Source organism: Equus caballus, chromosome 6 (assembly GCF_041296265.1).
Source record: "Equus caballus isolate H_3958 breed thoroughbred chromosome 6, TB-T2T, whole genome shotgun sequence".
Taxonomy (NCBI): Eukaryota; Metazoa; Chordata; class Mammalia; order Perissodactyla; family Equidae; genus Equus; species Equus caballus.
Window position 1 is genome coordinate 20,255,041 of NC_091689.1, and position 27,821 is coordinate 20,282,861.

At 50.7% G+C, this 27,821-nt stretch overlaps 2 protein-coding genes across 10 annotated transcripts in view; both read left to right on the top strand.

Moving 5' to 3' along the window:
• Positions 1-3,666, top strand: part of ATG16L1 (autophagy related 16 like 1) — a 37,647-nt gene extending 33,981 nt beyond the window's left edge. For all 3 annotated transcript variants that reach the window (XM_070269486.1, XM_023642598.2, XM_023642599.2), the window contains 4 exons: positions 207-356; positions 481-528; positions 1,353-1,454; positions 2,150-3,666. In XM_070269486.1, coding sequence (XP_070125587.1) covers positions 207-356; positions 481-528; positions 1,353-1,454; positions 2,150-2,243 — 394 coding nt within the window. In that variant the 3' untranslated portion in view covers positions 2,244-3,666. The remainder of the gene's footprint in view (positions 1-206; positions 357-480; positions 529-1,352; positions 1,455-2,149) is intronic.
• A 3,266-nt stretch (positions 3,667-6,932) lies between these two features.
• SAG (S-antigen visual arrestin) overlaps positions 6,933-27,821 on the top strand; it is a 35,073-nt gene continuing 14,184 nt past the window's right edge. For 4 of the 7 annotated variants that reach the window (XM_070269488.1, XM_070269491.1, XM_070269490.1 and 1 more), the window contains exons 1-9: positions 13,296-13,410; positions 14,084-14,214; positions 17,819-17,879; positions 19,719-19,763; positions 21,441-21,634; positions 23,212-23,271; positions 25,662-25,738; positions 26,734-26,869; positions 27,354-27,438. In XM_070269488.1, the coding sequence (XP_070125589.1) occupies positions 14,140-14,214; positions 17,819-17,879; positions 19,719-19,763; positions 21,441-21,634; positions 23,212-23,271; positions 25,662-25,738; positions 26,734-26,869; positions 27,354-27,438 (733 nt within the window). In that variant the 5' untranslated portion in view covers positions 13,296-13,410; positions 14,084-14,139. Of the gene's footprint in view, positions 7,037-13,295; positions 13,411-14,083; positions 14,215-17,818; positions 17,880-19,718; positions 19,764-21,440; positions 21,635-23,211; positions 23,272-25,661; positions 25,739-26,733; positions 26,870-27,353; positions 27,439-27,821 lie in introns of those variants that run through there. The other 3 variants (XM_070269492.1, XM_070269494.1, XM_070269489.1) reach the window with 3 other exon arrangements.

A 27,821-nucleotide genomic window follows, 5' to 3' on the forward strand; every position in this document is an offset into this window, starting at 1 on the left:
AGAACCTGTTGACAGGAAACTAATTAAAGTGGTCACGGACGTTATTTTTGTGAGGTTGGCGCACATTCCCCGCCCTTGAAGAGTATCGCGTTCTAGTTGAATTGCCTTTTTCCCTGCTTTTCTCCATGGCACAACGTCCTGGTTAAAATGTGAGAGTTGTGATCTTTCTCTGTTACATTTTCTCAGACTTTGCATCTCTTTCTTAGATCAGAGAGTGTTGTCCGAGAGATGGAGCTGCTGGGGAAGATCACTGCCCTGGACTTGAACCCAGAAAGGACTGAGCTCCTCAGCTGCTCCCGTGACGACCTGCTGAAAATTATCGACCTGCGGATAAACGCGGTCAGGCAGACCTTTAGGTAACTGAGGGCCTGCTGGTTTGGGTTTCACTTGAGGCCTGCATGATGGCCGGAGGCCCTGCCCCTGCCCTCACGTCCTGCGTGTGCTGCTCCCGGGGTAACAGTGCCCTGTCGTCTGTTTCAGCGCGCCTGGGTTCAAGTGCGGCTCTGACTGGACGAGAGTTGTGTTCAGGTTCGTGGTGCTGCTTCCTGCCCTGGCCCGCCCCCCCCTCCCCCCCCCAGCCTGGGTCAGTCCAAGGTTAGAGTGTGGGCATTTTCCCACGGGGGAGTGAGCTCAAGTACGGTGTCTCAGCCCAAGTGAGTGTCCAGGAGCGAACCTGTTAAGTTCAGTACTGGGGTCACCGTCACTGTCTCCTTTCTCTCTAGTGTCTCCTTGTTGTTGCATGAAAGTAAGTGTGTTGTACCAAAAAGTAGTGGGGGGCTGGCTGGTCAGTCTGGGGTGAGCACGTCATGCGTTTCTGTAAGCACTCTGAGAGCTCTTAGGGGAGGGGAAGGTTGCCGGGCCGAGCTGAAGCAGCTCTCTGGAGGGGGGCGGTCCCCGTCCTATTCTCCCTTCTTGCACACGTGGCGCTTCTCCCAGATACGTTGCCATGGTCAGTCCCAGTGTGCTGGAGAAGCTCCTCCACAGTCGATGCTTCCCTCCTCCTGTCCTCTCCTGCTCTTCACTGAACCTTGTCACCAGGCAGTCCTTGGCCGTTTGGGTGTTGACTTGATCTCCCTATGTGCCGTGCTGGAGTCTGATAGCTGGTTAGGGACTTGTGGCCTCGAGAAGTAATGCGGTGGCACCAATCTTCATAGCTGGGTGAGGCCGAGATAACAGGCTGAAGCAGCTTTGGCTGTAAGAGTCGTGAATAGCACGTTCTGATTTTTGGGTACACGAGAAGGGTCATGTGTTTGCCTCATAAATGAAGAGTAAACATTACTTCTTGGGAAGAGGTCCCTGAGGACACTGAATTAGGGACAGGCCATTGACCCTTATCTTCCTGTGTCCTCCAGCCCTGATGGCAGTTACGTGGCAGCAGGCTCGGCCGACGGCTCTCTCTACGTTTGGAGTGTGCTCTCAGGGAAAGTGGAGAAGGTCCTTTCGAAGCAGCACGGGTAAGATGAGCCCAGTTAGCCCCACTGAGGTTGTGAGCGGGCCCTGTGACTTCATCCCAGGGGCCATGTCCTCTTCAGGTGTGGGCCTGTGTCGGCCCCATGAGGGCAGTGTCTGCTCACTTGCTCTGCTGTGAGCCAGGCTGGTGGCGAGAAGCTGGGGCCTTCACACAGTACAACAGACTACAGTGTTCTGCTTATTTATGTTACAGAAGATTCCAGTCAGAGCAACACATTCTGTCCCTTTGACTGTATAGCACCTCTTCCCTTCTAAGTCCCTTTTCTCAGTAAATTAACTTGTCAACGGTGACTTTCATATACTTGTTTTTTTCATCTTCCATCTATAGCCAACCCCTTTTTTTTTCTTAGCTTTGTTCTGTCCCCGAAGCCCACCTGCTGGTTAGAATACAGACCCGGTTTCCTCCCTGACCGCCTCTCAGTACTCACACCCTTGTTGGAGTCCTGCGATGTCACTCTCTTAGTTCGCTCAGAGCTGCTCCCTTAGGCTAAACTCGATACAACCTGACTCCTTTTCTTCCAGAAACACAGTGCAGGGTTCCTTTGACAAGCCTGCCTCTGAGCAGGGGCAGTGCTGGCTAGCAAAGGGGGGCTGGCAAGAGCCCGACTCTCTGAGTGCGAGGGGGCCTGGTGTTCAGGTCACCAGGGTCTCACAGATGCTCCGACCTCTCCCTTCGAAGCTCATCCATCAATGCAGTGGCGTGGTCCCCGTCCGGCTCCCACGTCGTCAGTGTGGACAAAGGAAGCAAAGCTGTGCTGTGGTCGGAGTATTGATGGCACCTCCCTGGGAGAGAGCGGATCCGAAGTCGGAGAGACACATGGCCCTCCAGCTCTGTCCTGGCCGGGGGTGTGCTGGGTGTAGCCTTGACATCCAGAGAAGAGCTTGGGCCATGTGGTGTGGTGGCCTGCCTTGGCCAGGACTCCTGAGGATTTTGGCTGAGGCCTCTGATGCCCTGAAAGAATAGCAGTGAAAAGATCTGAGCCTGCAGCCACTTGCAGAGCTTCAGGCTCTTGCCTTGACTCGGGTGGGAAACACTACTGGCTCTGATCTTCCATACCTCAGTGGGGGGCGCACAGGCACCGCTGGTGTCCTCACTGGGCGGCAGTGCCAAACAGCCCGCACGGCCGGGTGTCGGGGCTCCCTCCGTGCTTCCTCCCGTCCTTCCAAAGCCAGCTGTGGCCCAGTGCATGTCCCGTCCCCCCAGGCCGTTCCCGTGAGCTTGCTTTAATCAGTGGACGAACAGAAACCGAACGCGCCGGCTCCTGCCCTCAGGTAGTCCACAGGGGCTGCCCTGACGTCTGAGGGGACGTGGGGTGTCGCCCCTGCTGGGCCGTGTCATTGTTACGAGGCTCTCACTCCGCGCTCATGTGGTTCCTGTTGGATTCCCGTAGATGCCCTGCAGTGTTCTGGGACAGCACCTGTTCTTCAGAGCTGCTGGCTCCCCTTCCCCCGCCAATTCTGCAGACCTGTTTCTTGGTCAAGACATAAGTCTCAGTTTGGTTAAAAATATTCTTTTGAGGTAAAGAGGAAGTGCAGAAACCTTAGTCCAGAGAAGTGGATGTGCTGCAGGAGTGAGGAGCGTGTCCGTGTCCATCTATAAGGTCCCAGACGGTGCCCGCGCCACAGCCGTTCCTCACGTCCCTGCGTTCCAGTGCTGGTGACAAGGGATTTGCGGCCTCCGATGCGTTACTGTGGAGCCGGTGCTTCTGGGTCCCTGTCCCTTTGCCACCCACGTGCAGTACCCCCTTGATGCTTTAGCACAGGAAGCCCGTTCCAGGGAGCCTGGGCTGTCATCTGTAGGCTTCAGGAGTTGTGGCTAAGGCCGGGGAACAGCAGGCCTCTGGCATTTTCTAGAACATATATCTTCACCATTTTACCTGCATATGAAACTGTAGTTCCTTGAGTGACTGAAACACCAATATTTTTATCACTTTTTAGTTTGCACTTTAATTTTTTCCCTTCTAAACTCGTTCTCTGGACGGTTGTGGATGCACAAGCTAGGAGTGAGGGCGTGAGCTGCACTTCTGCTCGACAAGGGGCCTCGTCTCCCTTCTCCTCCTGCCCTCGTCCCCTTTCCTGTTTGCCATTCAGAGAACTCGAATTCACAGGCCAGGGCACATCTTTTATTTATTTAATTATGTTGCCCCACAGAACTTGATTGTAAATAAATAAAAAAGCTGTTATATACTTTTCAAACTCTATGCCTCCTGGTGGTGATTTTACTCTCCTTTATGCTTAAGGGGAAAAAAGCTGTTTCTTTCATTTGTTTTCCTGATACTTTCTCATTTGTAAATAATGCTTAATACTTTCCCAGTGTCTTCCTTTTCTTCTTCATTTAAGCCCAAGTTAAGGACGCCTGTAAACCTCAACATTGCAGCTCCTTGTCATTTGCAAATCTTCACTGAAACCTGCAAAGGATCTCCAGAGTTCCACCGGCCGGCCTCGGAGCCCGCACACTGGCGTCGCTCCTGCCGTCTGCTGCTCTCCACTGCGGGGTCACTCCCAGCCCCTTTTCGGGAGACTGCCCCGGCTTATGGTGAGCTCTCAGTGCCTCCTGGCCTCTTCTTTGCTAAGGGGCGTGGGTTACCTCCCTGAGGGGCAGTCTGTTCCTGGAGCTCAGATCTCACGAGCAGCCCCATGCCGTAACAAATTAGGATCGCCCCGGAGTCCCCCAGAGACATGTCCCCTTCTGCCACCACGCTGTCTACTGAGGGGAGTCGGCTGAACCTCTGCCTAGCCTTGCGGCTCGAGTCAAGATTCGTGTGATCTGAAGCCACAGAGGCAGCTGGCCGCCCCCAAAGCTGAAGGTGCCCTTTGCAGTCACCTGAAGGAGGCGAGTCATTCTCTACGAGGCCCACAGCGAGCGTCGCAGCAGCCTCCAGTCACCCTGTTCTCTTTGAACTTGGAACGGGGCACGGCTGTGCTCTGCTGTTAACGGACATGTTTCCGTGTGTGATTCCTCCACACTTGACAGCTCTCTCCAGGTCACCCGACCGCCAGGGTTGAGCTAAAGGTGTGGGCCCCCGCCGCAGTGGAGTGTGACTTCCCTCCAGCTCATGGTCTTCACCCTCCCATCTGTGGAAACCATTGTGGACCCCACCCCATGTTGCTGCTTCCATTGGCCGGGGTGGGAGATGGGCACAGGAGTTTTAAATTTCCTGGATGACTCCCACATGGTTAGAGCTGGTGTGCTCCCTTGTGTTACTATATCTCAGAAGTTGAGAATTTTAAACCATTTTTTTAAATGAGCTTATATTCCTTAAGTCATTTCCCAAAATAGTGTGATAAGTGAAGTTGGATGTCTTATTCTCTTTTCTTTTTTTGGTGAGAAAGATTGTCGCTGAGCTAACATCTGTGCCCATCTTCCTCTATTTTGTATGTGGGACACCACCACAGTGTGGCTTGATGAGTGGTGTGTAGGTCCGTGCTAGGGATCTGAACCTGTGAACCCCAGGCCACCAAAGCAGAGCAAGCAAACTTAACCACTGGGCCACTGGGCCAACCCCAAGGATGCCTTATTCTTAAAGCACATGCTGTGCCCGCACTGCCCTTTATCCTTTAAATCTTGGAAAGGCCCTCTGCATCTCCACGTCATGGCACCCAGGAAGTTTGTGTGGACACTGGGGGAAATGGATGAAGCTGCTGTCAGCTGGGGGTGCTGACCCAAGCCCCAAGGGCAGGTTGGTTGGGAAGTTCCAGATGGCGGAGTGTCCAAGGTGAGCGGGCCTGCCTGTGAGTCTTCTCGTCTACAGCAGCACTGTTACCATGGGGAACTGGGCATTTTGGAATGTGTACTGTACTTACCTGGGAGAGGAGAGTGACCAGGACACACACTTGGTGCAAGACTGCCTGGGGGCTGCAGGAACCACCTTTCTGTTCTGAGGTGCCTGGGGGGTGGTGAGGAGCCTGTGGCTCTCAAGTTCTGTGAGATCTGAATCGTATCGCATCGCGTTTCACAAGTAGGGGGAAGTTTCACCGCCAAACAAGAAGCTGTTCTAGACTCCCGACCCCCAGGGGGGCGGTGGTGCTGGAGGTTGGCGGGGGGCGGGGCGGGCGGACGACACCTCCTGGGCCTGAGGGCCGGTGGGCCGCCTTCCTGCCTTCGCTCCACTACATCTTTTGTGTGCTGCTGGAAGTCCCACTCCCGCTAGACGTCCCACATTTTCAAGCCAGTCAACCTTGGACATCTCGGGTGAAGTGGAATGTGCCTCTTTCCACGGATTCTGTAAAAACACAGGATACGTGCTGCACTCCAGTGAAAGATCAGACTGATGCAGAGAACGACTCTCACCTGCCTCACCTCAGCGAGATTCCTCTCGTGCCTCGGGGAGCTCTGCTGTCAGAGCACGGCTGTCCCACTTCCATCGGGCCTCTGCCCCCTTCCCTTCCTCCCCGATCTGCTCGGTGCATGTCGCCCTGGGGTCTGCTACCGAGGGCGGCCAGATCCGGACCCGAAGGAGGCGGAGGGAACAGTGGTGATGAACCCTGGAGCTCCCGCTCGCCACCAGCGATTTTGCAAGAGTATATTATAACAAACTTCAAGCACGTCCTTTTCCCCCCAAGTCAGCACAGAAGGAACCCACACTGTCATTGTACCTCAGAATTCTCCGGAAGTCTGTCGTCCGCCATCCAGCGCAGTATTCACGTTTCCAGATTGCTTCAACAGTGTTTTTTATAATTGATTTGTTTGACTCAGGATCCAGTGAGCTTTTGCTGAATAACAGACTACCTTCAAATGTAATGATTTAACCATTATTTCTCAGGATTCTGTGGGTTGGCCAGGTTCCGGCTGCCTGGCAGAGGGTGGCCTCGTGTCTAGCTGGTGGCGTGCAGTCAGCAAGGGGAACAAGGTGACACAGCAAGAAAACAGGCGTCAGTGTGCGGGCACCTGTCACCCTGCCTGAGTCGCCTTTGTTAGAGCCGTTGGCTAAGGTGGGTGGCACGGCAGCCCCACCTCAGTGTGGGGACGAGAGGGAATCTTGATGGCCGTTCTGGCAGTTGGCCATGGTCCGTCTGCCTTCTGTCCTCCTAAGTCTTTTATTCCAGAGCAGTGTCTGTTGCTGACTTTTTTTGTCTTCACTGGATTCGGTTGACTTTCCTCGTAGAGGCAGTAAGTTTGGCTCCCCACATGGGAACATTAGCCCTGGGTGCCAGGCTTCCATCACTTTGCTCTGACCCTAGGACGTGGAGAAGAGAGTGGGTGACTTCGGGCCTTGGGCTTCTTTTTGCCAGAGACATGGATTCAAGAGAGGATAGATAGGTATGCTGTGAGCCAGGCCAGCAAGAAGAGAGGCTGTGAAAAGTCTGGTTTCTAGTTAGGTGCCATGAATCCTGTTGTAGCCACCACCCCCTGCCAGGTTCCCGCCCAGGTGGTTCTGAGAGGTGCTAAGTCAGCCGTCTCAGGAGCAGCCCTACCCCTGGCGCCGAGCAGTCCTTGGCACAGAGTGACACTGAGTGAGGTGTTTATTTAGTGGAGTTGAATCAGCAAGAAACAAACTGAACAGCCCCAAGATAGCAGGTCAGAACCCTCTGAAAGAAAGAGAAAGAGGGAGAGGAGTTTAAAAAGGTAAGAAAAAACCACGTTAGTGAGGGTGAATATTGTTTCATAGACGTTTTGTTCTGTCCATATATGTGTGTATGTACTGGGTCACAGTATAAAAACTATTTTATACTGGTTTTAAATGTATTGAGTTGAAATTCACATAACCAAGTTAACCATTTTAAAGTGAACGATTCAGTGGCATTTAGTGCATTCCTAATGTACAACCATCGCCGCCTCTATCTAGTTCTAGCAAAAAAGGGTCTGTCTTACACTGGGATAGTGTCAGGTTTTTCTCTTTTTTGACCTATAGCGGTTGATCTATCTGAAGAAGAGCACGGGCCTTGTCTCAGTCGGCTCGGGCAGCCATAACGAGAGACCGCAGACTGATGTTGAAGCTACCGTTGAAGAGTGGCTTCAACATCAGAAATCTATTTCTCACGGTTCTGGAGGCGGGAAGTCCCAGGTCCAGGTAGGTTTCGTTCTGAGGCCTGCTGGCTTGCAGGCAGCTGCCATTACTCTGTGTGCTCACGGGACTTCTCCATGCACGTGGAGAGTGGGGACAGTGAGTGAGCGCCTCTGTAGAGGACACTAATCCTGCCGGGGCAGGGCCCCCCTCCATGACCTCATCCTCCCCTCACCGCCTCCTAAAGGCCCATCTCCAGATACCACAACACTGGGGGCCAGAGCTCCAACATGGGAGTTCGGGGGGACACAAACATTCAGTCCGTAACAGACCTCCAAAAGGCCTCTACCTGATTCTGCACAACCTCAGGAGGTTTCCAGATCCCACAGCCCACCCGGGAGCCTCAGAGTCAGCAGCCCAGTGGGTGGTCTACCCCACATTCGTCTGTGGAAGCAGCCTCATTGCCATCAAGGACGACTCTAGTGTCGGGGCCCCTGTGGCATGGTGGAGGGTGAGGAAGCCCCTGAGGCAGATGGGGGCCTCCCCTCCGAGAGGGCCGGTGAGAGCCTCCATCAGGATCCTTCTGCCTCCACTCTGCACGGGGCTCATCTTTTGAATGACAGGGCAGGCCATGGGCCACCCCCCCCCACCCCCGACACACACACACAGGAAGAAAAGGAACTAGCAGTGAGGCCAAGCTACCTTCTCAAGGTCACGGTGGATTCATCCGTGGGCCACGGACCCCCGGACTCCAGTCTGAGGCTGTTTGCCCAAGATGCTCCTGTGACACGGAACCTGGAGCATTAAGTACCATTCTCAGCACAATACGTCAAGCAGGGTGGGGAGAGGATCTCAACGCCCATGAGGAATGAGCACCTGTGTTCTCATCATGAAAGGTTCGTATTGGAAGAAACTACATCAATTTGGAGCAATGGAGAGAAGTAGAAGGGAGGCCCATTCCGTCATAATTTTCTCACGCTTCACACTGTTTCAAAGAAATGTGGTAGTGATTTCCCCACCCCTGGAAGCATCCAACAATTTCTTGTTGTGGATGTTGTAGGCAAGATCCAAGCAAGGGATGGAGTGTGAACTAAAATGCCAGTTAAGGGTCTGTGCCTGCCTTGAGAACCCACAGGATTCCATTTATGATTTCAGATATTAACCAGCCCAGCCTTTAATAGCCCTCCATTTTTTAGGTCAACTGACAGAGAGGAACATGTTGCAGTTAAGGTGGCTTTTAAAAGCTCTAATTCCCTGGCATGCTTCGTAGATGCATTTGACAAACTTGTCAAGTGCTCTCTGTTGCAGCAAAACTGAGGCAATGAGAACATGAGGTTTTCTTGTAGCTGCTGTTCAGCAGAGTGTACCAGTTTTCCTCGTGCATGTGCCTGAATAAACCCCTAAGACGATAACCCAACCCCAAAGCCCATAAGCTGCTTAGCTGAGCGTCCCCCGCCCCCTGGAGCTGGTGCTGTGTTTGGTTTTGGGAGATGAAACACGGGGCTTGTGGCTTCATCTCGCTGGACACCGACTCCAGAGCAACAAATATTGCTGGAGCCCGTGGTTCCCAGACTTTGAATTCACGGACCAGTAAATTTCCAAAAGAATTGTAGGGGAAGGTTGACAACTTTTTATTTTGGCCAAGTAATGATTTTTTTTCCTAAACTACCATCTACTTTCATCTTTATTTCATAAAAGAAACGACACTTTGTTCTCATGCTTAGCAGCTGCGTCCTGACATACTGTGGATAAAGTGTCACGATGTCTTCAATTTACTTTCAAATGATTCAAAAGGAAGAAAGCGATAGACAGATGAGCACACGCCCGGGAAAGTTCATTGTCAAATCTCGGTGTTGACTATGTGGGTGTTTATTGTATTATTCCAACTTTTCTCTGTATTCTAAAATTCATAATAAATTCTAGAAAATGCAAAACGAAAGGCAGAAGGCACATCCGTGGTTGCCTGGGGCCGGGGGAGTTGGTGGGGGAGGTGCCTGAAATGGCTGCCGGGGAACTTTCGGGGGCGATGGAAATGTTCTGTGTCTTGATCATAGTCATGGGTGACTCCTCAAACTGGAGACTTAAAATGGGTAAATGTGGCTGTAGGTAAAGTGTACCTCGATAGGGAGAAAGAAGAAGGAACTTTTAATATCAAAAAATCAAGCACCTCCTAACCTTAGAAAAAAGGACAATCATTTATAGTGACTGCATTTGGCTTGATGAAGAAAACATCCCAGTGTCATTTTCCTCATTTCCCCACCAACCAGAGGAAAATTCATCACAGACCAACAGCTGGGAGTGACGACCAGAGACTACATTTCCAAGAAGAGTGAGGGCTGGCGCCCAGGCCCCCCGAGAGTCCCCTCCTGCCAGGCGTGGGCAGGTCAGTGAGTGAGCCCTGTCCCTCTGCGCCCTCCCGGACGCCTGCTGTAACAAAGCTGTAGGGGAGCGGGGGGCCCAGGAGCCCCCGCAGCTGCAAACCCGTGCCGGGTCCTGCAGCTCAGGGCAGCGCCGCTGATGGGGACCCTGAGACAAGGGCCCTAGCCATTTGTCTTCCTCTTATTTTTGTATTTTCTAAGGGAAAAATGAGATATTCTTTTAAATTTATAACAATGCTGTATTGTAACTTTCCTGTTATAGAAGCAGTAAATGATTGTTGTACAAATTTTTAAAATTACAGACAAGAAAAAAAATTTTTAAAGCAGTGAAAACCTAACATTCTCATCACACAGACCACTAGTGTTAGCTCCTTAGTGCCTACCTTGCAGATTGTGCATATCATGGGTGTGAAAACACGCATGTGTGTATACACGTATGTATAAACATACACGTGTGCTTGCACATATGTATAAGTATCCGTGTGTGCGCCTATATGTGTGTGTGCATGCATGTATAAATATACACATATCTGTGCTCATATGTATGTGTTTGCAAAGTGTGACCATATTACACATACCGTCCTGTGACCTGTTTTCAGTCACAATCTCTACTATTCCAGTAATTTCCATCTTGCCTATCACCTAGACCACGTTTGAATTTTCCCAATGGACCCAAAGTGTCCTATACATCCTGTCTGTCCAATCAGGCATCCAACACGGGACCAGACGTTACATCTGGATGTTGAGTCCTTTAGGTGTCTTTCAATCTAGTACATCCCTTTTCTATGACATTGACTCAGGAAAGACACCAGCTGCTTTCCAGATTCATCTGGTAGCTCTTTTGCCGTGTCATTTAGTTTGTTCCTCTGTTCCCTGTATCTCCCATAAACTGGAAGTCATGTCACCAGGTAACCTGAGGTGACACATCACGTGTGGTCGGACCAGTGGTGCTGCTGAGATGTAGATTGCCCGGCCCCCGCTGCGCAGTGAGGCCTGCCCCTCGTGGTGAGCCCGGATCCACGGGCACCACTTTGGTGCTATGGGGCCGGCCGTTTCCCTACCAACTCTTCACCTGGCGATTTCAACACCGATGAGCGATCCTTGTCTGAACAACAGTTTCATCAGTGTTTAACACATAGGTTTTACTATTATTCAGGTACGATGAGGCCAACAGATCAGGAGACAGTTGCCATTGAAAAGATAGTTTGTTATTCACAGTTCCCAAAAGGAGGGGGCAGGCCCTGCCACACAGAGCCACATGGGGAAGCACCAGGGTTGGGCAGGAGGCAGAGGGCTCAAGGAGAAAACATGGGAGAGAGTCTTCTGTGGTGTCCACGGGAAAGAACTGAGGGGCGGGGTAAGCAGGCTTGAGGTTGGCTAATTTGAAGAACCTCAGCGGGCTTTGGCGGCTAGGGACTGCCCCTCGTTGCCTGATGCCTGCCTGGATGGTTAGGCATGGCAGCAGTGGCTCCAAACAGAGCCAGACAGGAGGAGAGGGGGCGGCGGGGGGTACGGGCTCTGGGTTGGTTAGCTTGCATAGGAAAGGCAGTCGTTTACCCCCTAGGAAAGGGCCAGCCTGAGTCTTTCCCAGGGCGGCAAGGCCCCAGATGTCAACATATCAGAAATACAGAAAATCAAAAGGTACGATTAATGCCATCAGAGCTTGTCAAGTGATGTTTTTCTAATTCTATCATTCTTTTACATTTCTAAGTTGGCATTCCTCTGCAAAAAAAAAAAAAAATTCTCCCTTAGAAATTTAAAAAGATTTTCCTCAACTGTAGCTATTACCAGCTATTACACTGTTGCAATCCAATGGCTCATTGATTTGCTCAAAGTCTATTAAGGTCCCTGCTCTAGATGCTGGAGATGGGATAGGTACAAAATGGTTAAAAATCTCAACACTCCTGGAGCTTACATGCTAGTAACGGTGGGGTAGAGGGACAGACAAGAAACAAGGCAATAGTTAAATTGTCATGTATGTCAGATGGTGATAAGTGCTAAGAAGTTGGAGGGTAGAAGTGTTGGGTCAAGTGGTGTACCTGTAGGGTATAAATGGATAGGGTGACGCTGAAGTAAAGACCCAAAGGAAGTAAGGGAGTGAGCCAAGTGGTTATATGTGGAAGGAGTGTTCCAGAAGAGGAAACAGTAAGTGCAAAGGCCCTGAGGCAGATTTGAAGAAAAGCAAAGAGACCAGTGGACTGGAGCAAAGTGGGTGGGGTGGTGAGAAATAAGGTCAGAGGTCACAGGGGAGCCGGATCACCCAGAGCCTTGCAGGCATTGTCCAGACTTAGGTGGGATGCCAGTGGAGTGTTTCAATAGATGCTAACACCTCAAAGGTCAGAACAGGCTTTCTGCTTACACTTGCTTCATTCAAGTCCAGTGTGTTAGTAAATGTGTTAGTGGCCACAACGTCCCATCCATTCGTTCCCTAAGTGTTCTCAGGAGCAGCTATTGTTCTGGGCACTGGGAACACAAAGGTGAGGGAGACCACACAGCACGGTCTCAGGACCTTGAGGTCCCTGTCCTTAAGGAGCCTGGAGTCGAGTACAGGAAGATAGACTGGCAAATAGTCTAGCACAGAGTGTCAAAGCAGCTGTGCCTCCAGCCTCGTCCGGGAGGTTGGGGAAGGCTCCCCCAAGGAAGGGACTCCTGAGCCGAAATCTGAAGGGTAAAAAGGGTCAGCGAGTAAGGAGAGGAGAAGAGGATTGTTCCAGAACAGCGGGAGTGCGGTACGGGGCGCTGCGGAAGGCAGGTAGAGTTTTAAAGGTGGCGCCTGTGTCCTGAGAGCAGTGGGAGAGGTTAAGCAGGGTGACAGATCCGGGCTCCAAAGGCCCCTCTGCTGCGGTGCGGAGAAGGGCCTGGAGGGTGGAGACGGACGCGGTCGGGCGCAGGAGACACCACAGTCCGGGAGAGCAATGGGAGGAGCAGGTGGAGGTGCTGGGACAGGAGCACGCGCGTTCCAGGGACCCTGGGGGAGATTGACAGGACTCGTGACATGACCGTTAGGACATGGGACGGAGGAGAGGGACAGGTCTAGTGGGCTTGCGTAGCGCGAGGGCTTGTCTTAAGGCTGACATTTCTCCTTGACCTTTTTGTTTATCTCCCCATCCCCAGGTTGCATTAGCTGCCTGCTGAGTTTAATTAAGTTTGTCGAGCACTCCAAAATCCCCTGTCCGGGTGATAGTGGGAGCGAAGGGATGATCGATCTATTTCCAGAACCCAAAGAGGGTTAGGGGAAAAAGGAGCTTTCATTTAGCCGTTGTCATTGTCCCTCCCTCCACGCTTTCCCTGCTGGAGCTTGGCGGCTCCCGCACCCATGGGCCCCTCTGGAAGGAGGCTGGGGGGCCCTCGCTTAATGCTGAGAACTGCTGAAGCCACCAGTTCACCCAGCTCAACACTAATCCAATTTCCACTCTGCTCCTTAAATGGGATTTGGCTTTGGGACATTGAGACCTGGGTGCTGGGCCCCCTCTCCTAGATTCCCTACAAATTGCCCACACACGTCAGCCGGGGGCCTTTCTGGGTCATCTGGTTAGACAGAGCAGGGCTGGCCGCTCCCCCGGAGGGTGAGAGACCCTCTCCTAGCCTCCTGGGCCCATCCCTGCCGGTCACACAAGGTATGTGCCCGCCCTCGCACAAACCTTCTCAGAAACTCGGGGCAACCCCAGGGAAAAGCGAAGGGCAGGGTGACAGGCCCTCATGGAGCCAGTCTGTCCCGGTTCCCCCTTTTCTGTGTAGTTTCCCTGAGACGTTGCTTGTTAAGGAAACTGGGAGCGCACCGAACTCCAGACAGCTAAGGCGGCCTCCTCAGTGTCTGGAAAGCTGGGGACTGGGAGCAGGAACAGGAAAGCACTGCTGAGTTTGAATGGCTTGCTGGAGCTTTTAGAGATTTCATATATATTGGAAATAATCTTTGTGAAGTGGCTGTATTGCGGCTTTCAGGAACTTATTCTATTTAATGGCCATAAGACATCATCCTGATAGAATTTGAAATTCAACCTGGCAAGTGTGACAATACCAAAGGTTAGTCAGAAAGAATCTGGGGGGACTTCCCGGTGAGGGTCATTAGGAAATATTTGGGGCTTATCAAAAAAAATAAGATAAAACAGATTTTTCAAAAAAGAAGTGCACTGTAGTGAAATAGAAACTAAACAAAGAGCTTCCTTAATCAAACGTGGGTGTTGAGGCAGGTGAAAGGAGATGTCCAATGGATGCACAGCATCTCAGGAGGAGGTTTCATACCCAGAATGTTCTCGACTTTATATTTAGAATGGCTTTACCTTTTCCCAGCCCTCTAACACCTGACGTGCGTCCCAAGGTGGAAGACGCTGCGAGGGACAGCTAACATGGCAGCCAGCATGAAGACCAGTAGGGCTACACCAAACCGTGTTATCTTCAAGAAGACGTCCCGGGACAAGTCGGTGAGTGGTACAGAAATGAGTAGTTTGATGGAAATTATTGTTTTTGTTAAAAAAGGAGCTTTTTCAAGAATAGACACAATCAATACCAAGACTCAGTGAGGTCAAGGCAAGCTCTGTGCCTATTTTCTATCTCTGTCTGAGATGGACGATAGATGAGACATAAATGAATGAGTGAATTGCAGAAATACAACTTTTCTTCAAATCTCATCATGACTTTAGTCCTGAGACCTTTAATACTCTTCTGATCTCTCAGCCCTCACCCCCTTACTCCCAATTCTACTTCTTTCCTAGCCAGCCTCGAACCTATGACTTACCATTTCAAACACTGTTTTGTCGACACCTGTCACTCGCTTGGCCCTTTGTCTATCATGTCACCTCCCTACGTGGGGAAAGCCCTAATGCTGGATCAATACCACGCTACCTTCTGTGCACCCACCCCAGCCGCCACGCTCTCAGATCTCCCTGGGCCTCAGGGCCACTGGATAAGGGAGCCCATCAGCTCCCTTTCCACCACTCTGCAGTGTGGCTGCCTAGCCACTAATATCCTGGCAACCTGCATACTCAACAGAGATGATGCCACTCTCGGCTCCATCAGGGGCCCATTAGATGCTCTAGGTGTGCCGTGAACTTCCTGAAATGGAAGCCTGATGGAGGGTCCACCCCACAGCCTCCATGGATGGGGTCTCCTTGCTCTACTCTGTGGCTTCTTAGGGGCCGACCAGCTAGCTCAGTGCTATCCAGTGCAAGTGTGTAGGTAATTTTAAATTTTCTAGTAGCCACATTAAAAAAGCAAGAAGAGGGGCTGGCCCCATGGCCTAGTGGTTAAGTTTGGTGTTTTCTGCTTCAGTGACCAAGGTTCGGTTCCCCGGGCTCAGACCTACACCACTCATTGATGGCCATCCTGTGGCAGTGACCCACATACAAAATAGAAGAAGACTGGCACAGATGTTAGCTCAGGGCGAATCTTCCTCAAGCAAAAAAAAAAAAAAAAAAAAGTAAGAAGAAACAAGTGAAATTTATTTTAATACTCTATTTTATTTAACCCAATGTATCCAAAAAACTATCATTTCAACATGTAAATAATACAAACATTTTTTGACGACATGTTTTACATTCTTTTTCTAAGTCATTGAAATCTGGTGTGTATGCTACATTTATGTGGCACATGCCAATTTGGAATGGCCGTACTTCAAGCGTCCAGTGGCCACCTGAAACTAGTAGCTGCCATATTGGACAGTGTGGATCTAGGTCGTTCTTCTAGTTGACATCGGAAGCCTATCCTGGCCCAAATGAAACTCTAATCCTTGACATGACACACGAGAGTGGGGCTCTGCACGGACCCTGTCCTTTTGCCCTCTCCTCTCCTGGCTGAGGAACTCCATCCTTTTCATCAAGTATTCTGATTCTTTGGGGTGACAAGTTAAGTGCCCCTCAATCTTTCTTCTCCAGACTCTCTCCCAACTTGTGTCTTTCCAGTGCACTTTATCTTGACTTCTGGCAGAAGAGGAAAGAAACCATTCCTGCTGGGCTATACCTTTTTCCCACTTTTTTCTTCCTTACACCTAGAGGGACATCCTTTGAACCAAGAAATTTAGAATTTTTTCTAAATTTCTAAATAGGGGGAAAAGTAAGTCATCAATTAACATCTCACGTATTAGGAGCGTTTCAACTACAACTCCTGTATGGCCCCAGGCACTGTGTGCCAGAGCTCTGGGTCCATTTTTTGGGATTCTCTCCACCTTCCCCTCTTCTGTGAGCTTCATCCTATGGCAGGTGGCACGATGGTTGCCCCAGCTCTGGGTATCTCAGCCTCACTTCCTTCCAGGAGAAGGAAGCAGCTGTTGCTTGCTGGGGTCTCTTCTCAAGAGGGAGGATGTATTTTCCCAGCAGCCCTCCTGCACACTTCTCTCACATCTCATTGGTCAAAACTGGGTCACATGCCCACCCTGAACCTATCCCGAGCCAAAGGAATTTGATGATTATAATTGGATCCAGCCAATCAAAAACTGCTCTCTGGGTCTGGCCTCCTCCTTCACACACGACCGCATGGGGGGTGGTGGGTTCTGAACACATCTGGTGACTTTTTCTCAGGAAGAAGGGGCAGGTGGCTGTCGGGTGGGCAAGCAGCAGGTGGGCTGCAGACTCACATTGTCCAGCCCCACTTCTCTACCTGGCCCTGTCCTTTCCCTCCCCTTCCGGTTGCAGGAGAAGGAGGAGGGGCCTCTGCTCCCATCTGAGATGCGTGCCGCTTACACCCTGGGTCCCACGGTCCGCCACCGCCTTAGGGTCCTCCGCCATCACTTCCCTCCTGGGCTGTGTCTGCAGCCTCTCCCTCTCTACCAGGACTTTCCCTGAGCATAACAATAAGTTCTTTATAAAACAGCAACAACAAACCTGCCTTGACCCTCTCCCCTCTCGAGCTCTCCTTTCTTCCTGCACAGCCAAAGCTTAAAGAAGACACACTCACTCTCTTTACCCACCTGCTTCGTGCCCGTTTACTCTTCCCTCCCCCCTCCTCCCAGCCAGTCAGCTGCCTAGCGGGCTTCCCCTTGCCAATGCGGTCTCTACTTTGCTGCTGACATGATCCAAATCTCAGTGTTCTCCTCCATGAAAGGGGCTTAATCCCTAGCTCACAGGTTTGTTGTGAGGGTAATTGAAATAGCATAAAGTGCTTAGCTTCCTGCCGGCTGTTTCATGCCAAGCACTCTAAATGCTGTTTCATTGCAGGTCTGTCATCCTGCTTCAAATGTTTCAACGTCTTCCTAGATTCTTGAGGGTCAGGTCCTTGTAAGACCCTTTCTGGCATCAGCCAGTCCCCATCTGGTGGCCATTCACCTGCAGGTGAAAGCATTGACAGTTCCAGAAGCATCCTCTGGGCTCTGGGCTTCGTATACACTGAAGAGTTTTGCCCAGAAAGCATCCACTCACATCCAAACCTCCCCCACGCCCTGTCCCGGTCACCTGGCCATGCTGTCCTTCAGGCGCTTCAACGTCAATAATACAAATAACCCAGAAGACGTAGGGATTCACTGCAGAACATCTGATATGAGGGGCAAATATAGGCGATGACTTAAGGCCAACAAAAGTGCTTTTGGGTGTTCATGGAAATAAAAATATGGATTTAAGAGGCTTAGGGAAGAAGAAGCCTAGCCGGGGTGCATGCACTCACTCGGTACACTTAGCAAACGTTGATTGAATCCCTGTTATGTACCAGGTACTGTGGTAGATACTGTGATGGCTGAACGATGAATAAAAGGCAGAATTCTGACCACCAAGGCACTCACAGTCCTGTGGGTTAAAGTGGTGGGTGGTGGTCAACCAACCCATGCTCTCCCACAAAGGGGGTTGGTAAAGAGACCTTTGCTGCCAGGGTCATAGAAACAGACAGGACGAGGGCCGAGGAAAGAGCACACCTTGCCTGCAATCCACCGTCTCTGGCCACAGCAGAGCAGAGGGAGATGAGATGACAGATGAGCTGCAAAGCCAGGCAGCTCCTCTATTCACAACTCATCAAAATGTTTTGTTTGTTGCTGATTCTTGAGATGAACGCCTTAGCTCACTGCGCCCTCTGGCCATTTACAGTCCACACCTGTTCTTCCCACAGGTGACCATCTACCTGGGGAAGAGAGACTATATAGACCATGTGGACCAAGTAGAGCCTGTGGGTAAGTTGAATTTGGAGTAAGATTTTAAGGCTGGTTTTCCTTTAAGTCAGCAGACAACTGCTAGTTTTGTCTTTTTAAAATCAGCTTTGCTAATAATCTAATCAAAGAACTGCAAATTAAAACATCAGTGAGGTGCCACTGGCTGATTAGAAACAATTTTAAAAAGTGTAGGGGAGAAAAAGGACTCATTTCTAGAATATATAAAGAACACTCAAAACTCAACAGTAGAAAACCCCCAAAATCCAATTAGAAAATGGACAAAAGACATGAAGAGGCATTTCATCAAGAAAGATATAAAGATGGCAAGTAAGCACATGGAAAAAGGTTCAATAGCATTAGTCATTAGGGAAATGCAAACTCAAACCATGATGAAATATTATTATACACCTTTCAGAATGGCTAAAATAAAAAATAGTCATAATACCAAATGCTGGTGAGGCTGTGGAGAAACTAGATCACTTATCCATTGCTGGCGGAAACATCAAATGGAACAGTCACTCTAGAAAATAGTTTGGCAATTTTTTAAAAAACTAAACATATGCTTACCATATGACCCAGCAATTACATCCCTGGGCATTTATCAGGACTAAATGATACATTTATTTTCACTGAGGTCCACATAAAAATGTGGATATGATTGCTCATAGCAGCTGTATTTGCATTAGCTCCAATTTGGAAAGAACCGAAATGTCCCTCAGTAGATGAGTCAGGTTAAAGAAGCTGTGTGTGGCCCCTCCTTACCATGAGATACACTCAGCAATGACAAAGAGTGAACTGTGGACACACTCAACAGCTTCTGGATCTCAAGGGCATTATGCTGGCTGGAAAAAGCCAATCTCGAAAGGCCATATACTGTATGATTCCATTTATAAAACATTCTCAAGATGACAAAATTATAGAAATGGAAAATGGACCAGTAGTTGCCCAGGGGCTAAGGATGGTGATGGTGTGGGGTGCAACTATAAAGGGAGAGCCTAAGAGAGAGATCTTTACGGTGAGGGAAGGGTTCTGTACCCAGATTGCAGCGGTGGTGAAGCAAATCTCCGCATGTAACAAAATGACTTGGAAGCATAAACACATTGTATCCATGTCAACTTCCTGGTTTTGATATTGTACTGTAATTACACTACAAGCAGTAACCATTGGAAGAAACTGGATGAAGGACATGCGGGGACCTCTTTGTACTATCTTTGCAACTTCCTGTGAATCTATAATTATTTCAACTCAAATAGTTATTTAGAAAAGAAGAGTGTAAAAAACGGACAATGTTAGGCTCTGAGGATGAGAATGTCCCTCAGCAAAACCCTTTCTGGAAGGTCGTTTGGCAGTATGTTATCAAAAGCCAAATTCAATTCTACCATGGATGTGTATAAAAATGTGTGTATAAGGATGTTGATCGCAATATTAATGATAATGGAAAAAATTGGAAACAACCAAATGCCCTAACAAGAGGGGGTTAATTACATAATTTATGGTGCATCCATTCAATGGAGGAATGTACAGCCATTAACGTAATTAGTACATATTATATACATGTGTGTGTGTTTGAAGAGATATTTGCAATATATAGCTGAGTGAGAAAAGCAGTTAACTGAACAATAGGTATAATAGGATCTCATTTTTTTAGGAAAAACATTCATATAGTTGTATATACCTCTGAAAAAAATTCTCCCCTAATATCTTGACATCGGGTATCTCTGGGGAGTGGAAGTTTGGGTGACTTTGTTTTCTAATATAATGAAGATGGATTACATGTGCAATTACATATATCTGCATTTAAAGAAGGCCTTCTGTCTCTTTCATTTCCTCCGTCCTCATTGTTCTCTCTCTTTGGTGTAGATGGTGTCGTCTTTGTGGATCCTGAGCTGGTGAAGGGAAAGAAAGGTGAGGAGGAGCTTCTTGTCCTCCGTGGAAGAGCCCAGTCTCCCGCTGGCTCCGGAAGGAGGCATTTGTGAGGCAGGAGCGATGGGGAAGCAGCTGGCCCTCTCCTGTGCACCCATTCGCCGCCAGGCCCTTTTGCCCACACTCCCTGGTATAATCCTCATGTCACGGGTCCTGTTCACGTCAGAGCTCACTGTCCCCATTTTCCAGATGAAGGTGAAGCCACCTATCTGGGTGGGTGGCAAGATAGTCGGAGCTGGAGCCCAGGTGTGTCGGCTCCATCAGCTGTGCGCTGGCCCCTGTGTCACGGAGTTCAGTGCCGGGGAAACTCAGGAGGGCTCCTCGGTGCGTTTACCCGCAAAGGGGGAGATTGAGCCAGCTGGAAGGCAGAATTTCTCTCTCTGTTTACTGCGGTGGTTCTGAACCACAGCATCACAGCCCGCTCGAAGATCTCCGGCAGCTGGGATGTGTGTGACAAGTAATTTGGTACTAATAACAGTTCGTAAACTAAATTAGAGCAGATTCAAGTTATCCTTCTGATAATGTCGCTGAGTCAGTTCCATTCTAAATATGCCTTTTTGATTGGTTGCTACCGGCAACCGTGAGGGATTGTTCCTAACCCTGGATGTGCCCAAGGGAGTGTGTCAGATGTGGGGCTGTCAGCATCGTGGCTGAAAATTGCCTCCCTCCGTTGTCTCCGACTGCCTCCTGGGGGCGCTGCTCCTCTCGGGCACCAGGAGGAGCCTGGCTGGAGTCCTGCAGGCCCATGAGCTCGCCAGGGAAGGGCACCTGCTCTAAGGACAGCGCTGTCGGGTGAGGGAGGCATACAGCCGGCTCACCTCTGGGCCCCTTCTTGTAAACATCGGATGAGGGACAGGCCAGTGATCAGTGGCTTCTCTAAGCTTAGCAGCGAGGGACGGTCATCCTCGGGGCGGACACAGATAAAATGCTCAGCCAACGACTCCCAAGGACTTGGGGGCACTTTTGATACGTTTTATGTTCAAGAAGAGCGTGCTTTGTGTGGTTTTATTGACCACGCATCATTCTTTTGGTCCATGGGGGGCACAATTTACATCTGTTTAATCAAACAATTTTCCGAAGAGTTGGTTCAGGGGATGCTTCCCACGTTCCAGAGCAATGCGAGAAGGAGGATTTCTTCTCGGATTTGATTTCATCGTCCACTTGGTCCAAGAGCCCCTTCCAGCTCCTCTCACGGGCCCGCGTCCAGCTCTGGCACAGATGGATTTTGCTCCTGGCGCTGTTTTTCTCTGCTTCTTACCTTCACGCTCAATTCCATCCAGACATCCTGCCCTCAGAACCCAAGCGACTTAACCCTGTTGAAAAATCTCCCGAGGTCCCTGAGCTGGTGGGTCAAGAGGAGGGAGGGGTAGGGATGGAAGAAGCAGTGGAGTCAGGTGGTAAAATGATGTGGTTCGGGGAGGTACCTTGCAGTCCTCTGACACGCCCCTCTGGAGTAATTAACACAAGCCCGAGGAAGGTGCTGGTTCTCCCAAAGTGTGTGGACTGGCTGGGCATATGGCTGTTGTCTCCCACCCCCTCCAGATGCTACAGGTCGGACACCGTGACCGACAGTGTCGGTGGTGGCCGCATGCTCACTCGGCTCAGACAGGGGGCGCCGTGCCTGCCCACCCAGCCCACCCTTCCCTGTCTCCCTTCCAGTGTACGTGTCTCTGACCTGCGCCTTCCGCTACGGCCAGGAAGACATCGACGTGATGGGCCTGACCTTCCGCAGGGACCTGTACTTCTCTCGGGTCCAGGCGTTCCCTCCTGTGGGGGCCGCCGGCACCCACACAAAACTGCAGGAAAGCCTGATCAAGAAGCTGGGGGGCAACACATACCCCTTCCTGCTCACGGTGGGTGACCCCTCTCCCCACCCACCCCCTGCCCGGGCTCCCTTGCCCACAGCACCTTGTATGGTCCTGGGAACCAAGGAAAGGGGACACGGTAATGACTTCATATTTGTGGGCCTTCAAATTGCACCCTCGGAGGAAATTCTGGATTGCACGGGCTGTGATTGTCTTTTTTTAAGTCCTTGAAAATAGCCTCTCAGCCTTCGAAGGCACCCTTTCAAAGTACGGTTTAAATATTTCCTTTCACCCGACCACCTAATTACAAGTGCCTGCGTTATTTTTTCTCTTGCTCATCTATAAAAAGAAAGCTCAGAGAAGTGCCCCTCGGTCGGCCCCGGGGAGTTCTAAAGAGGACAGAGCTCCCTCGGGCAGGAGATCTTAACAAAACAAGAAACCTTGTCTATAGCTCTGTGGGTCACGGTGGATAAGCCACTTCCTGTCTCTTGAGGCCCCACATCTCCCCCCATGAAACCTGGCTACACACGTGCCAGCATCATGCTTCTCAGACTCGGGCGTGAACTCCACGTGGGGAAAGCTCTCGTTCCCTCTGTACTGGTGTGCTTATGTGTCTTAAGATTATAGACTCCTCCAGAGTTATATGGTCCAGCCTTAAAAAGGAAGGAAATTCTGACACATGCTCCAACATGGATAAACCTTGAGGACAAGATGCTAAGGGAAAGGAGCCAGTCCCCAAAAGACAAACAGTGTATGATTCCCTTCATACGAGGGACCCAGAGTAGTCGGATGCTTAGAGACAGAAAGTACAGTGGAAGTTACCACAGGCTGGGGGACAGGGATGGGGTGAGTGTTCAGTGGGTACAGAGCTTCAGTTTGAGACGATGAAAACATTCTGGAGATGGATGGTGGGGATGAGTCCAGAACAATGTGACTGTACTTAATGCCACTGAATGTGGTATGTTTTATGTTTTGTGTATTTTACCACAATTAAAAAAAATTGTTTTATGGACCTAGGTGCTCCCATGCATTGGGAGTTTGAAGTGACATAACCTACTGGCGACAACATGTATTGAAACCTTAAAAACGTGATTTTGACCTGTCAATCCCCTATTAGGAGAGTAGCCCATGGAGTTAATTGGATAGAACTGTACTAAGGTGTATGAAAGAGGATATTTATTGCAGCATTGTTTATAAGACAAAAAAATAAAGACCATTTAATGAAGGACCAGCCAACCATGGGGATGGGTTAAATTACACGTGGTGTTACAGAAGCCCTCCAAATGGTAATGCAGAATTCTATTTCACGGCGTGGAAACATGGTCATGATGCATTCTGAGAAGGGTTAGGATTGGTGCAGTGAGCAAAGCAGACAACAGGACATGTGCAGCATTCAGTCCCATTCCTGCACAACACTTACATGCACATATACAGTTGTGTGTGTGGGAGCACATAGGACATTTTGGATAGCTGTGTCAACGTTACTCCTGATGTTGGAAATATGGGTGGCCACGTTTTCCTTTTTGCTTGCTCCTCATCTCCATTTTCCAATCTTTCACGAGGAATATGTATTTCCTGTGGAATAGCCCCCTCTGAAAGCAATGTTGTTTTCTTTCTTTTCACAGTTTCCTGACTACTTACCCTGCTCCGTGATGTTACAGCCAGCTCCACAGGATACCGGGAAGGTTAGTTCCAGAAGAAATGCCATGGATTTATTCATTCCTTTTAAAGACTTCTTAAAATAGCCTTTTATCAGGGAATATTGCAAACATACACGAAAGTAGAGAGACAGCGTAATGGACCAACCACTTGTCTTCAGTGAGTGTTAACCAGGAGCAACCCTGTGGACAAAACAGTGGGGTCCCTTCCCTCTTGAGTCTCATGGGTTAGTGGAGAACAGCAGGTAAGAACAAATAGCAAATAGGGACAGGCCACACCCGAGGACGGCAGGAACCGTGGAGAACAAGAGGCTTGTGAGAGGCGAATGGAGAGTCTGGTGGGGTGCTTGTTCTGCATGTTTAAGGGAGGCCTCTCGGGGCCAGCCCGGTGGTGTAGTGGTTAAGTTCACGTACCTCGCTTCGGCAGCCCAGGGTTGGGGGGTTTGAATCCCAGGCACGGATGTACACACTGCTCAGCAAGTCATGCTGTGGCAGCATCCCACATACAAAATAGAGGAAGATGGGCACAGATGTTAGCTCAGCGACAATCTTCCTCAAGCAAAAAGAGGAAGATTGGCGACAGATGTTGGCTCAGGGTCAATCTTCCCCACCCAAAAAAAAGAAAAAAGAAGGCCTCCCTAGGAGGGTGAAGGAGAAGCCATCCCATCCTAGGGCAGAGTCTTCTGGGCAGTGGGAACGCCATGCATGCTGTGTTCCAGGGCAGCTGGAGCGGGAGCAGGGGTGAGGTGGTGGACGCAGGTCAGAGAGGTGTGGGGAGGAGCAGACAGATCACGAAGGGCCTCGTAGACTGTTTTTCTGAGTGGATGGAGCCACTGTGGGCTCTGAACGATATGTTCTGACTTAGCTTTCCAGAAGATCCCTCTTGCCACAGTGCTGAGAGTGAGGTTGAGTTGGCCAAGCGTGAGCTCCTGAGGGAGAGAAACAAAGGGACTGGGTGGAATGACGCGAAGCAGAAAAGGATGGGAAATCTCAGAGTGAGTCACACCCAGCGAAGCTAAGTGTGATTTCATGAGAGCCATTTCACACACGCGTGTCTGTTTACTGGGCCACACGTTATAAACTGCTTCTTCCCATGGACAGTGGCCTGAAACGTTTGAAAGCCACTGGTCCAGGAAAACAGGAATGCGGGCAGCCAAGATGGAGGAGGGTGAGGTCACTAATCACAGTGGGGGCCACCAAAAATAGTGCCACCCTTTCCTCTGTCCCAGGAGAGGAGGTGTCGAGGTGGCTTTGGGAAAGGGGGTATGAACTGAGTCAGAGGAGGCCGGGAGCAGAGTATTCACATGCCTGGGGGCCTCGGGGCCTTACAGCTGAGGAGACCTTTGAGCTGGGGCCCGGAGAATACATGGGAGTTTGTCAGGTATAAAAAGAGAGAGAGAAGCGTTGGGCATATCAGGAGGAAGGGATAGCTTGTGCCCAGGGTAGACGGGTGACAAGCCATGGCTTGTGCAGGGAGCAGCATCAAGTGGGAGTGGAGAGGGGAGCAGAAGCAAGGGAGGGGGCAGAGCAGAGCACAGCGGGAGCACGGCTAAGCAATGCCGGGTGATGGTTCATAATGGTGTGGTTGCTCTTCAAGCTGGGTTTTAGGATTGCCGTGATTCCATGGCTGCAGAACCAATGAAACTGTGGCTTATATGCCACTGTCAACACAACTGGCTGCAGGCGCTTTTGCCCATTCCTCTTTTTCTCTGTAGGCCGTTGGTGAAGGGCCCATGCCCGCCTCTGTGCCCCCCACCCCATCCCATGTGTTAACGTGCAGCGATGAGCGAGGCTGTGGAGGAATTCACACCCTGGGGCTGAGGGCTGAAGGTGCCAGCACACGCATTTTTTAAATTTAGTTAGTGTCAAAATCAGGAGTAATGTAAAAATTTCACTCCGGATCCAATTTCCAGCTTCTTTGCAAAAGTTGGAAGAGCTGCCGGCACTGGGTCCCTGTTCCAGCCTGGCCACAGTTGGCTGCCGCTGAACAGCAGCTGCCCGCTGGGGTCAGCGCATCAGCCAGCATGGGCATCCGTGGACTCCCTGCTGGCCCTGTCAGTGACATACACACAGAGTCACAACTAAGAAGGACAACTAAATGTCGGGGCGGGGGCCTGTGCGCTGTGTGAGGTGGTGGGAGGCGGGGACCAGCCAGGATGTGTGAGTCTCACTTCGCAGACACATCCAGAGTCCTGAGTCCCCTTCCTCTGGGGGTCGCGGGCTCATGGCACTCTCCTTGTGCTACTGTCATTATCTCCTTACTAGCACACTTCAAAATCGCGTCTTAATGGTGCAACCCTGAAAGGATGTGGCTGAGAAAGAGGGCCACATAACCTCCCCAGGTGCCCTGCGACCCGCCGCGGCCCCCGGAAAGGGAAGTGCTGACCTGGGCCTGCCTGCTCTCTTGCCCCCTGCAGAGCTGTGGTGTTGACTTCGAGGTCAAAGCGTTTGCCACAGACAGCACAGATGGCGAAGAGGACAAAACTCCCAAGAAGTAAGAGTGTCGTGGGAATAGGTGAGGGGTCTACGGGACAAAGAGTGGGGATAAGAAACCACCCCTCATTTTCTGTCTGCGTGGCAGAGCTCTTCCCATGGGGCCTGGCTGGAGTCATAGAGCACCCCCAGGTCAGGGCAGTCAGGACAGAGCTGGCTACACACGGGGTGGGGGTCAATGGCTGATCATTTGGGGCAAAATCCAAAAGAAAATGGCAGGGGAGTTAGCAACCGCAAGGGCTCATGTAAGCCCCTAACAGCTGCCCGATTCCCTCTTTCTTCAGTTTTCTTCTTTCATAATTCCTTTATTGTGGTCAAATATACCTAACATGAAGTTTACCGTTTGAATTATCTTTAAGTGTACAATTCAGTGGCGTTAAGTACATTCGCCGTGTTGTGTAACCATAGTGACACCCCTGTCCACTGTCTCTACCCCAGACTATACCCGAAATGTGCTCATCACCCCAACAGAAACTCTCCACCCATTAGGCAATAACTCCCCTCCCTCCGTGCTCCTGGCCCCTAGTGTTCAGCGTTCCTCTCATACCTGAACACAGTTTCCAGTCGTGCCCTTGACACTCTCTCCTCGTCCTCAACACACGCACCTGCCGATACCCACAGTAACAAGTAGCAGTGTTAGTGCATCACATTTCTAGAGAGCTCTGAAGCCTGTCACATAGGCACATGACACATTCCCACATCAGCTTCACCGCAGAGCGGGCTGAGCCAGGATCCTAACCAAGGGTGGGAGTGACCTTCCAGAGAGCTGACCAGCCCCACACCCCCAGCCAGTGAAATCGCAGAAAAAGGACCAGAAACCAGGTCCTCAGGTCCCACCCCCAGCCCACCATCTGATAACTTCTTCTTGTTCCTCCGGTGTCTATTGGGAGCATTCCTGAGCAATCCCGACACGAGTGTGGGTAGGGGGACCTGGGAGGGCATCCTGAGGAGTCCAGGGCGATGGTCTCAGCACTGTTGGTGGCCTCTCGTCTGCAGGAGCTCCGTGAGTTTACTGATCCGTAAAGTACAGCATGCGCCCCCCAAGATGGGTCCCCAGCCCCGAGCAGAGGCCGCCTGGCAGTTCTTCATGTCCGACAAACCCCTGCACCTGGCAGTCTCCCTCAGCAAAGAGGTAACTCACCGGCCATGGCTGTGTCCCATATGGGAGCAGGCCTGGGGACAGGCCCCGGGGCCCTCACGGCTGTAGGTGTTGCAAGGAGTCTGGTTTCTAGGGAAAAACAACCAACATTTGTGAACGATTGGCTTTTTTTCATAATTTGGAGCTCGTAAGGGGGACCCTTAGAGTAGGGTCAAACTGGCTTGCATTAACACCCTCTGTGTATGCACATGTGTGTGCGCACATGCATGTGTGAGCACCCTTGCTCCACTCCATGTTGGTCACCATCATCCTCCACAGCATCCCACAGCTGGGGCAGAATGTGTTCCAGGCCCTTCTTTAAAAAAACATGTTGCCATCACTTTATCTACCTTCAAAGTATGGGAATTCAGCCACTTTTATTCTAGTTAGAGGATTGAGACGGATTTGGAAGGCCGCGAGACTAAAGATAGTACCATCCTCTGTTCCCCTTTTCTGACATATCTGCCAACTTTTTCAGATCTATTTCCACGGGGAACCCATTCCTGTGACCGTGACGGTGACCAATAACACAGAGAAGACAGTGAAGAAGATTAAAGCATTAGGTAGGACCTTGGCTCCAAACTGGAGGGCAGAGTCTTCTAGAATTTCTCAATCTGGTCGTGTCTCCCGAGGGTCTCACCTCTGGTGGGATGAGGCCCTCCTGGGTCGTTGGAACCGCTTGTTTGTCTCTGTTGTCATGGACGGCAGAACCTTAGAGGGAGGAAAGCCCTCAGTGTCACCCCACGCAGCCTCGCGCCCAGCTTAGGGCATCTTTTGTCTTGGGACAACACCCCTGACAGGCCGTCTTCCCGTCCGAGCAGCCCCTGTGCCAGATCTCAGGGGAAGCCATGAGCGGGGTTTTCTTTCCTGGGTTGGTGATGAGTTTTGATGACAGGTGCAGCGCAGCGTAGGGGGAAAAGCACCAGAGAGAGGACGCTGGCTTAAT